Source organism: Tursiops truncatus, chromosome 12 (genome assembly GCF_011762595.2).
Source record: "Tursiops truncatus isolate mTurTru1 chromosome 12, mTurTru1.mat.Y, whole genome shotgun sequence".
Lineage (NCBI taxonomy): Eukaryota > Metazoa > Chordata > Mammalia > Artiodactyla > Delphinidae > Tursiops > Tursiops truncatus.
Genome location: NC_047045.1, coordinates 63,147,240 through 63,159,409, shown reverse-complemented (window position 1 = coordinate 63,159,409; position 12,170 = coordinate 63,147,240). Strand labels below are relative to the sequence as shown.

Genomic DNA, 12,170 nt, shown 5'->3' with positions numbered 1-12,170 from the left:
AATGTGGAAAAAGAACTCTCATTACAGCTGATAGGGGTGTAGATTGTTACAAGTACTTCAGAAATCAGGTTTGGCATTATTTAAGTTACTGAGGTTGAAATTAGGTATGTCTTATGATCCAGCAATTACACTTCTGGGTGTGTATCTGGCAGGAATATGTGCACATAAGCAAGAGACATGTACAAGAATGTTCAAAGCAGCACTTTTAATAGCTTCAAACCAGAAACAATTTAAATGTCATCAAAAATAGAATGCATAAATAAATTGTGGCATAGTCATGCAATGAATAACTTCACAGCACGGCACAACAGCTACAGGCAACAACATGGATAACTCTTATAGCCTAATGTTGAGTGAGACAAGCCAAATACAATAGAATACACCCTGAGTGATTTGGAGGAGAAGAGAAAGAGTAGGCGAGGTGACTCTGTCAGGTTAGAATTGTCCTATTTCTTGACTTGAGTGATGCTTACGAATGCTTTCACTCCGTGATAACTCATTGAGTTGGAACAACTACCTTTGTGCATTTTTCTGTATACATATTAGGCTTCACAATTACAAAATTTTTTAAAATGCATGAACCACTTTTCAAAACAAAAACTGAAGAGTTGGAGGAAGATTTGATGAGATAGGATGCCATAGGATTTTTAATATTGGATATAATTTGATTTAAGCAGACAGCATGACAAAAACTGCTAGTGGCCCCAAACAGCCACAGAGAATGGCAGAGTGGACTAAAAGCCTCACAGAAATCCTCTAAGTACCAGATGCTTATTATTTCCCCAGAACTCTCCTTTTCTCGAATTTGTCCCCACCCCCAATACTTTTCAGAGAGCTTTATCTTGCCAGCTCTCTCCCTCTAACTGCCACCTGTCCTCTAATCTTCAGGTTTACTTCTGGAGCAATCACCTTAGTACATTCTGAGCCTGCCCTGTCCACAGCTGAGTATCCAAGAATGGACATCTCTTCTCCCTTACAGAGTAACTTACGCTAAGGAAATCACACCCATGCTGCATTTTCATAAATTAATAAGTATACATCTTAATATATGTATTATTTTACAGTTCACCCCTCAAATGTATTGGCTTCATTTTCTTTCTTTTTTTTTTTTGCTGAGGGGAGGCAAACAGTCCTTTACCACATATGGTTTTATTTTATTTTATTTAACATCTTTATTGGAGTATAATTGTTTTACAATGGTGTGTTAGTTTCTGCTTTATAAAAAAGTGAATCAGCTATACATATACATATATCCCCATATCTCCTCCCTCTTGCGTCTGCCTCCCTCCCACCCCTCTAGGTGGTCACAAAGCACCGAGCTGCTCTCCCTGTGCTATGCAGCTGCTTCCCACTAGCTAACTGTTTTACATTTGGTAGTGTATATATGTCCATGTCACTCTCTCACTTCGTCCCAGCTTACCCTTCCCCCTCCCCGTGTCCTCAAGTCCACTCTCTACATCTGCGTCTTTATTCCTATCCTGCCCCTAGGTTCTTCAGAACTTTTTTTTTTTTTAGATTCCATATATATGTGTTAGCATACAGTACATGTTTTTCTCTTTCTGACTTACTTCAGTCTGTATGACAGACTCTAGGTCCATCCACCTAACTACAAATAACTCAATTTCATTTCTTTTTATGGCTGAGTAATATTCCATTGTATATATGTGCCACATCTTCTTTATCCATTCATCTGTTGATGGACACTTCGGTTGCTTCCATGTGCGGGCCTCTCACTGTTGTGGCCTCTCCCGTTGCGGAGCACAGGCTCCGGACGCGCAGGCTCAGCGGCCATGGCTCATGGGTCCAGCCGCTCCGCGGCATGTGGGATCCCCCCGGACCGGGGCACGAACCCGTGTCCCCTGCATCGGCAGGCGGACTCTCAACCACTGCGCCACCAGGGAAGCCCTCAATACATTTTTTTTTAACTGAAGTCAGAGTTGATTTACATTGTTGTGTTAGTTTCTGGTGTACAACAAAGTGATTCAGATAGACAGATATAGAGAGATATAATATAGGTTATTACAAGATATTGAATATAGTTCCCTGTGCTATACAGTAGGACCTTGTTGTTTATCTATTTTATATACAGTAGTTTGTATCTGCTAATCCCAAACTCCTAATTTACCCTTCCCCTACTCCCTTTCCCCTTTGCGAATCATAAATTTGTTTTCTATATCTGTGACTCTTCAGCACATTTCTTAATTTCAGCCCCGCCCTCCCATTATGAAGAGCATGGGACCTAGAATCAAGCCTGTGTGGAAATCCGGGCGTCACTGCTCACAGGCTTGTGGGAGTTCAGGCCGACGCCCCAACTTTCTGAGTGTCCCTTTCCTCATCTGTAAAATGGGACAATGCCTAATTGCAGATGACGAGGATTAAATGGAATCAATGGAATCAAATACAATGGATGGCAGAGTGACTGACAGTGTGTGGAGAAATAAATATCCGTTCTTCCTCCGGCACTGAACTCGGACATTTCAAAAGTTTTACAGAAATGACCATCAGGCCCGAAGACCAGAATCACTCTTCAGTGTGCGTGGCTCACGCTCCCTTTACTGGAGGGAGGTTTTCCCTGCAGCAGTAATCTCGTTGGTCGCGGCGGTGGAGAGTCTCAGATTGTCAGAGCAGCGAGGCTGAGGAGCTGCGACTAGAAGTCGCGGGCCCTCCCCTCTCCCTGGCGTCCGGCCCGGGCTGCGGCGGGACGCGACTCCGCCTCCCCGGCCGCCCCGCCGACCCGAGCGCGGCGCGCAGTGGGAGCTGGGGCCCGGGGCGCCGAGGGGAGGCCGCGCTCCCACCGCCCGCGGCCCGAGGGGGCGTCGGACACTACCGGCCGCCCGCGGAGATGTGACCCGGCCCCGCCGCCCATGTGCGCCCCCCGACCCCCAGCGAAGACGGCTGCCATAGGGGCCCCGGCACCCGGCCTCCCGGCCCTGCCGCTGCTGCTGCTGCTGGTGGCCGCGCCGACGGGACGGGCAGGTAGGAGGGTAGCGCCGGGGCCGCGACGACCGCCCAGTTCCGGCTGGTTTAGGCCCTCCAGCCCCCGGGTTTCGCTTTCAAGCGCGCAGAGCGGGAGGAGCGCGGGTCAGCGCCGGGAGCCCTGGAGTCCCAGGGAGAAACTCGCCGCTGCCTCGCGTGGGCCGGATTCAGGGTCAAGTTTGCGCGCTCCGCGTTTCACACTTTTCGTTGCGGGCGAGGTAGAGGAAGGTTGACGGTGGTCGCTCCGAGCGGTCCCCACAGCTGGTAACTTACGGTCGGTGACAGTGACCTTTCGCATTGCACTCGCCGGCACGTCGCAGGTTCCCGCCACCCAAGCCGTGGCCGCACAGACCTGTAGCCTTTCAACAGAGCACCCCAGGGAAGGAGGCGATGTCTGCGCTTTAAAAATCAAACTTCCTGAAAGAGTGGGCTTTGAGGGAACCGGAGCTAGAAAGTGCAGCGTTTCTAAAGTAAGATCTTTCTGGGCACGTCATTTTTTTCCTTTGCAGTTTTGATCTTGTACATATATGTGCTCTTTGATTTTTTTGCAAGTAACAAAACTTTGAACTGATCCATGATATAGGTAACTCAAGGCTTTTTGGTTTTAAGTGTTAACTCTCTACCATCTGGAATCCAGTAAACCAGAATGATTCATTAACCTGATTTCGTTTTTTTTTTTTCCTTCTGCATTTCTGGTGTATGAGAGAAAGAAATTTTTTAAAAGCAAGATATCTAGGACCCTCCTTTTTTAAAAAAAAAAAAAAGTTAAAGCAACACAACTTCCCAGAATACTGTGCTTTGTACAGATTTGATCCAGGCTTCCATGTTTTTATCCCAGAGCTGAACAATAGCAGTGAATGCAGGAAGAAAGTTGTTCATGAAACTGCGGTGTCCTTAGTAGTCAAAGAAAAAGTTACTAAAGTTCAATACAGTTACAAAGGTAAGAATTGTGTGCATATAGATCTTGGAGAGATTTTTGGACAATAGACATTATACACAAAAAGTTTCTCTTCTAAATCCTAAAGTTACCAGAAATTGTAGTTCTTTTGTCTTGTGATAAATATTCTTAGGTAAGCTGAATGGGAAGATCTGCTCCTGACCTATCCAGATACTGAACCTCAACTAACAGATATGAATTTAGTTGTTTCTATTTCTAATCAAAGAAATAAAGCTTGCTCCTTAATTGGGTTGGGAGGCTGACATTAGAAGGTAATAATATTCTTGGCTTCAAAGCAAAATTGGGGAAAAAACAAAACAGAAGAAACTCTTTTCGGACCCACGAGACTCAGGTACTTTCTTAGCTCTTCTTAAAGAGTTCCTGTCCTCTTCTGGGCCTCCAGGCACCCTGAGGACTGCTGGGAAAACCAGGTGAGAAGGCATATGTGGTTACATGGTATGTGGTTACATACCTGGCTCTTAAGAGAGAGCTATTCTATCTTGATTGATCCGCCACCATATCTGCTGAGCAGTGTGAACCTTCTAATAGTTATATGACATTACCATTCTCCAGTAGGCGAATTCTTTAATTTTTTGAACTTTTAGCACAAAAGTTCGTAGTCACACAACTCTGTGATTGGATCAGGCTGTACAATACCAAACATCCAAAGAGAAAGAAAAAAAAATTCAATGGGGCATCAACATTTTAGGAAAGTTCTTCGTAGTTCATTTCAGGTAAACTTTTAAAGGAATCCAGAACGTCTGTGCCACTCCCTCAAGGCAGGAGGGATACACATCTGTACCTTCACTCTCTTATGTCTCCAGGGACAGAAGTTTCACTAGGAAGTTTATCACTGTGGTTTATCAAACTCTGCCCTGTTGGCCCAATCCCATGTCTTATTCCTCAGTGAAGATAAAGAACCGTGGTCAGCATAATATAAACAAGCATTTAAAGCCAGTAAGAGAGTGGAAGGAGATGACTTTCCAAGGTCATGTATCTCCTCTCCTCAAGCCCTTCAGAGGCTTCCATCTGAATTCTCCTACGTGGTCTTATACGGCTCAGTCCTGCCTGTGTCTCCAGCCTTACATCACTTAATTCCTGCTATCCTGGCCTTTTTCCAGTTCCTAGAGCAAACCAAACCGTTTTCCCTCTCAGGACTTCATACTTGCAGTTCCTTGTGCTGGAAAGTTCCTGTCCACTCTGTCCCCGGCTAACTCCTATTCAGACTTGGCATCTCACCTCCAATGTGCGTCTTTCAAGGAGATCTTCCCAAAATCCCCAGAGAGGGAAAAAATATTGTTTATTATGCCTATGAACAAATGAGCCAAACTCTAGGTTTGGAGCTTTTGAATGCAGTCTATTACAGCATCTCTACTTATTAGAACTAATATACTATAATTAACAGAATGAGGGTATTTGTTGAAGTGTGTCTTCTTTGATATGAACACAACAGCATCAGGTATTTTATTTCACTGAGAAATTATTTCAGGATATTTTTCAAACACACACAAATTATCCCAGTGAACTAATTAAATTTTCTTCATTATTTTATTCTTTTTAGCTTTTAATTTTGAACTATTCTGAGACTTACAGAAAAGCTATAGAAATAATAGAGCTCTCATAAACCCCTCACCCAGTTTCTCTTAATTTTAACATGTTACGTAACTGTGGTACAGTGTTCAGAATGAGGAAATTAACATTGGTATAGTATTGACACTATTCACTAAACTATAGACTTTGTTCCAATTTCACCCTTTTTTCCACTAATTCCCCTTTTCTGTTCCAGGATCAATCCAGGGTCCTTATTACACTTAGTTGCTGTGTCTCCTTCCTCTCTTCCAATCTATGACAGTTCCTCAGCCTCTCTGCTTTCATGTCTTTGACATTTTTGAAGAGCTCTTATCACCTCCTCCTCAGGCTGCCCCTCAATGTGGGTTCATTTGAAGTTTCCTCTTGATTAGAGTGAGGTTATTCCTTTTGGGCAATAATACCACAGAGATTATGTTGTCTTTCCCAGCGCATCATATCAAAGGGTTTATGATGTCAATGTGTCTTCTTCCTGGCGATGTTAACCTTGATCATTTGGTTTAGGTGGTGTCTGCAGGGGTTTTCACTGTATAGTTACTATTTTCACTTTCTGATTAATAAATACATTGTGGGAAGATACTTTGAGATCATGCAAATATCCTGTTTCTCCTCAAACTTACACCCACTAATTTAGTATTCATCAGTGGATACTGAATGCAACAACTATGATGCCTAATGGTGATTTTTTTAATTTCATTTTTTCCTTCTCTATTTATTAAATTGGAATTCTAATGCAAAGAAGAGCATTTACTTCTCCCCCATTTATTTATTTATTCAATTGCTTAAATATATCAATATGGACTCATAAATATTTACTTTATTCTTTGAGCTATAATCCAATACTATTATTATTAATTTTGCTGCTCAAATTGTTCCAGCTTTGGCCATTAAAAGCTCTTTTAGTTTGGCTCCCATGTCCTTTCAACAAGGCCCATTCTTTTTAAGCATTTCATTGCTTTCTAGCGACATAAAATGTTTCAGGTTCATTTTGTATTTTCCCTTCCCCAGGGCTGAATCAGCTACTTCCCCAGGGAGCTCTAGCTCCTTCTACTGGAGAATAGGATCTAGAAACCAAAATCTAGTTGCCAGGCATACTCATTGCTACTAGAATGTTGTTTCTAGGCTCTCTCAGCGGACAGAGCTGGAAGTTATAAATATGTATACTAACCCAGGCATCCACACACATCTGTATTTCTGTATCTATATGTATGTGTCTATGTATACAAAAGACAATAAGCTTACACTGATACCTGTGATTCCAAGAGCACAGAGTTCATTGTCTTTATTTGTAGCTTCTTTCTCCAACAGTGAGAAACCTGATATCATTATCTATAATAGATTTACTTATTTCTTCATTTCTAGTTTAGAGTTTCAGAAGTATTAACCCATGCTTCTATGAGAAGGACATTTACTAACTAGATTATAGCATCTATATACAGTTCTTTTGTCTTTAGCTTTATAATACCCAGTCAAGATACTGTTGACCAAAGTTACTTAGATTAGACCGGTTTTCTTTCACCTTCTTTACTTTATTGTCTATTTGTAATAAGGTTAGGTTCATTTGTTACTGTTTGTATTTCAGTTGGGGTTTCCCACATGCTAGTTGGTTTTGTTTCTTGATTTGGGAGTATTTGAAGGGTATGTGAGACATTACTGTAGTTTAAGAGTCAGAGAGAGATGTACCAAATGGTACACTTGGAGAGGGGTTGCCCCCTCATCATCCTTACAATCTGGTTCCTATTCTCATTCCACGTCACCCCCGTAGGTAACCAGTCTCCTTAGTTACTGGTTTATCCTTCCTGTATTTCTTCTGCACCAGTGAACAGATATGTGTGTATTTTCTCATATTCCCCTTCTTTCTCACATGAAACCTAGCATACTACAGGTTCTCTTTTCCACTTAGCATTTTTTCACTTAACAGGATATGTCTTTCCTGCTTCACAAATCTGTAATCCTCAAAGGTAGGCCCTGACTCTACCGGCCAAATTCATATCAAGGCTAAATCGTTTCCACATCTTGCTTCAACTTCGCAGGAAAGCACCTGATATTAAACATATTGTATGCTAAAAGTCAAGAACTTGGTCTACATCTGGGTGCTCTATTGCAGCTAAAGCAGGATTTGTCTTCTCAAATGTTCTTTCCATCAAACAAGCTTGTCCTCTTTTCCAGCTTCTCTCCCATTCCCTTTGGAGCAGACATGAGGGATTTCTTGTACATTTGCGTGTACATTTATCATTTCTTGGCTGTTACATAGCTCCTCATTGATCAGCTCGAAGCCCATCCTCAGCATGTCTGGAGAGCATCACATACCTGAGATCTAAGCATGTGGCTATAGGTATCACCAGCCTCCCCTTTCAGAAGACGTGCTCCTACTGCCTGTAGCTTATCCAGCTTCCTATAGTACAAACCCAGGAAAGGCAGAATTTGCTCCCTAGAGAACAGTAAAGGAGATCTGTTACCCACAGGAGGTGGCATGGTGTACGACCAAGGCGGTAGGGCTGAGGAGGGGCGTCAGTTCCCTGAGTGCACCATTCCATACAGCTCTGACTCAGAGCCATAGGTAGGATGCAGATTTTGCATTTAAGCCTAAACTTTAGACAAAGACAATAAGCAGTAACATATATTTTTAATTTTTAATATTAATGCTATAAAACTAATACTTTAGTAGAAGCATCTCATAAAACGTTATGAGCATAAAACATTAACTATTTTTAAGTGCTTGGCATAGTGCTTTTCACAAATGTCACTCCGTAAATTTGCCTTTTTGGTTAAAAGGCATCTTTCATTATATGCATGTTTTTTTTTTTTTTTTTTTTTTTTTTGCTGTACGCGGGCCTCTCACTGTTGTGGCCTCTCCCGTTGCAGAGCACAGGCTCCGGACGCGCAGGCTCAGCGGCCATGGCTCACGGGCCCAGCCGCTCCGCGGCATGTGGGATCTTCCCGGACCGGGGCACGAACCCGTGTCCCCTGCATCGGCAGGCGGACTCTCAACCACTGCGCCACCAGGGGAGCCCTGCATGATACTTTTAAAATGACTCTCTACTTGCATCTTTTTCTTCATGTACAATTTTACCAGGTATCTTTGACATGTTTACTTCCATGATGATAAAAAAAAAGACTGCTAAGTATTAACTGCAGCTTAAGGTAGTATATATTTTAAGAAGTGAAATCATTTTATTCATCTTATTTATAACATTACCTTTATGCTATGATTGTGATGTTCTGGCAGCATTTTTACTTTTTCTTGCTCCACATTTATGATTATTTAACTCAAAAGGTGATACTAGAAAAATGAATTAAATCTCTATAATCTGTCTCAAGATGTGTCAATTCCATATAAAATTGGAGAACAAGAGAACTTTTTTAAAAAAGAATGCTGGCTGAAGACAATACAATTAAATACTTCCTCTGCTTTATTTTCAGAATTCCTTTTGATATAGAAAACTAGGCTTGAAAGGGCCTTAAAATCCCGTCCAACTGCTTCCCTTGTGAATGTTCCCTGCAACATAACTTCAGAGTCATTACCTATCTGCTGTTGGAGCACCTCTCATCACAAGAAACTTGATACCTGACACCCAAGACAGGATGTCCTGTCGTTGTAGACTTCCAGCTACTAGAATGTTCTTCCCATGAACGAGCTGAGGTCTTGATCTCTCATCTTGTCACATTGTTGGTCCTCACTCTAAGCTGATGCAATCATGCAGAACAAGCTGCTCAGCTCATTGACTGCAACCATCACATTTCCTCTGTCTTCATTCGTCTCAGCTAAGCACCTCCCCAGTTGTGTCATGCCAGGCGTCTCTCTCTCCTGGTCTTTTCTGTATGTGTGTGTTCCAGATTGTCTGTAAGTTCTCAGGCACACTCACTGTAGATCATGATGACATGGCTGGTCTGCCAGATTGTAATCACTGCCCCTGGCATGTTGGTCCTTAAGTGATTCAGCATCAGTTTCCTGGTGAACAAAGGGTTCCTGATGCCTAAAAGTTACCCTCCCTTTTTACCTTTGCTGTCTTTTCCTATAAGACACAGACCTTGACCCCTCATTTAAACTCAGCATTTCATATTAATACAATTTCAGTTTGTGGAGGCGATTTTCTTTCTCTTTACTTCTCAGAATACAGAGAATAGAAGTATGGTATGATTTCTTTTTTTTTTTTTTTTGCGGTACGCGGGCCTCTAGCTGTAGTGGCCTCTCACCCGTTGCGGAGCACAGGCTCTGGACGCACAGGCTCAGCGGCCATGGCTCATGGGTCCAGCCACTCCGCGGCATGTGGGATCCTCCCGGACCGGGGCACGAACCCGTGTCCCCTCCATTGGGAGGCGGACTCTCATCCACTGTGCCACCAGGGAAGCCCGGTATGATGTTTTATCTAGAGCACATGATGTCCGTCACGGTGGACTTTAACGCAATTAAGGAGACTCTTCTGGAAAGGAAATTTTTATTGATTACAAATATTATCTATTCAAAATCAGTTCTGTTTTTCAAGTGTGGTGGTCACCACAGTGCACGTTGAGACGCCAAAATGGCTTCCACTCAGCTTCTCCAATCACTTTATGCACCGCATCATCGAACTCCAGCTCCACCCCCCGGCACAGAGAATGGGCAAACCTTGTCCTGTACAGATATGTCAGGGAGTTTTCCTTATACTTCTTGAGTCTCAACATGTATGCCTTTAATCCAGCCCCCTGAAATTTTCCATTCCATACCATTAACATTTGTATTTTGGTGATATGAGATATTTTGGCAAGTGTATCCTCTTAGTTGAAGCATTTGTTTACATTACTTCCGCCATTTGAATTTCCTCTTTTTCAACTTTGCAGACATTTTTTTTTTCTCCTACTTCAATCCCTCCATCCTTACTTCCAGGTTACTTGGCAGCCCTTAAAGCATTCACGCTTCTGTTAAATAAACATTGTGTTCATTTTCGAGGAAAGATACAAGGAACAGACACCTACTATGTTACTTTCCTGAGGCTGCCATAACAAAGTACCACAAACTGGGTAGCTTAAAATAACATAAATGTATTATCTCACAGTTCTGGAAGCTAGAAGTCTGAAATCAAGATGTTGGGAGGGTTGCTTCCTTCCGAAGGCTGTAGGGGAGCATCTGTTCCACGCCTCTCTCCTGGCATCTGGTGGTTGCTGGCAATCCTTGGCATTCCTCGGCCTGTTGAGCATCATTCCAATCCTCTGCCTTCACTCACTGTTCTCTGTCTCTTCACATAATCTTCCCTCTGTGCATGTCTCTCTTTGCGTCCAAATTTTCCGTTTATATAAGGATACGAGTCATGTTGGATTGAAGCCCACCCTAATGACCTCTTTTTAACTTGATTACCTCTATAAAGACATTATATCTAATTAAGGTTACTTTATGAGGCACTGGAGACTAGGATTTCAACATATTTCTTTGCGGGGCCACGGTTGAATTTATAACACCTACCACACCCTCAGCGGCTTGTAGGGCAGTGAGCAGGACTTGAGCTTGGCTTCTAAAGTGGAGAAAAGCTACCTTTTCTTTCTTTTTTTTTTTTTTCCGGTACGCGGGCCTCTCACTGTTGTGGCCTCTCCCGTTGCGGAGCACAGGCTCCGGACGCGCAGGCTCAGCGGCCGTGGCTCACGGGCCCAGCCGCTCCGCGGCATGTGGGATCTTCCCAGACAGGGGCACGAACCTGTGTCCCCTGCATCGGCAGGCAGACCCTCAACCACTGCGCCACCAGGGAAGCCCGAAAAGCTACCTTTTCAACCCCATGCAGTTTTCCTCCTCAACGCATTTATTAGTCTTTGTCCACTGCCAAAAGGAAACCTTTGCAGAAGTCTCACGTCTGAAAGGCTCTCCTGAGAATGTAAAGGGCAGAGATGAGTCGTCTCCTGTACTTTCCATAACATGAACATAAAAGATAGCCACCATTTTGCAATATGTACAAACATGGAATCATTATGTTGTACACCTTAAACTAACACGTTGTATGTTCATTATACCTGTTTTTTAAAAAGGAGAGAAACGTCAATGGGTATGTAATAAAGATGGTGGAGTTTAAATTTCTTCAGCAGAGGGGTTCACTCTCGTCAGACCTCCATCTCTGTTGCTCTACGTGGCACGTTCATTGCAAAATCTTCACCCTTGCTCCAGCATGGACCATTTTCGTACTTGAGGCTGACTGTCCACGTGACTCCAAGTCAGCCCTCCTCCGCCATTTTAGATGAAAGTATAAAAGAAGTAAAAGGTCCTCTGAATTATCCTACCGAATGCTTTACGTTGTTATTTTTTAAATTTGCTGATAGTTTTTAGGTGCAAAATAGAATATCTATCACATGTGCCTTAGGAGCAAATAACTTAGGGGAATGAGGTATTTGAGATGGTCAGAGTTAATGAAAAAGAATTAACCTTCACACCCCACACATTCATTTTGAGTTTTCATAAGTTAAAATACAACTTGACACAATGTGATTTTTAAATAACCTTCTTTTGAGCATTTTTCATTTATTCATTCTTTCTTTCATTTATTCAATATCTTTCATTCATACGTATCAGGAACTGTTCTCGGTATTGAGGTGAACAAGAAAACAGGGCCTCTTTCTTCGTGGAGCTTTTAACTTCGGGTGATTACATCAAAGTATAAATGCCAGAACTGAGGAAACCAAGCTTCTTTAGAAGCACAGAGCAAGGCAA

General features: G+C 42.7%; 1 protein-coding gene across 8 annotated transcripts in view; it reads left to right on the top strand.

The window, feature by feature from the left end:
* Nucleotides 1–2,400: 2,400 nt before the first annotated feature.
* Nucleotides 2,401–12,170, top strand: part of IL20RA (interleukin 20 receptor subunit alpha) — a 55,380-nt gene continuing 45,610 nt past the window's right edge. For 3 of the 8 annotated variants that reach the window (XM_019951734.2, XM_073789655.1, XM_073789652.1), the window contains exons 1-2: nt 2,844–2,976; nt 8,366–8,576. In XM_019951734.2, the coding sequence (XP_019807293.1) occupies nt 8,560–8,576 (17 nt within the window). In that variant the 5' untranslated portion in view covers nt 2,844–2,976; nt 8,366–8,559. Of the gene's footprint in view, nt 2,977–8,365; nt 8,577–12,170 lie in introns of all 8 variants that reach the window. The other 5 variants (XR_012324864.1, XR_012324865.1, XM_073789651.1 and 2 more) reach the window with 3 other exon arrangements.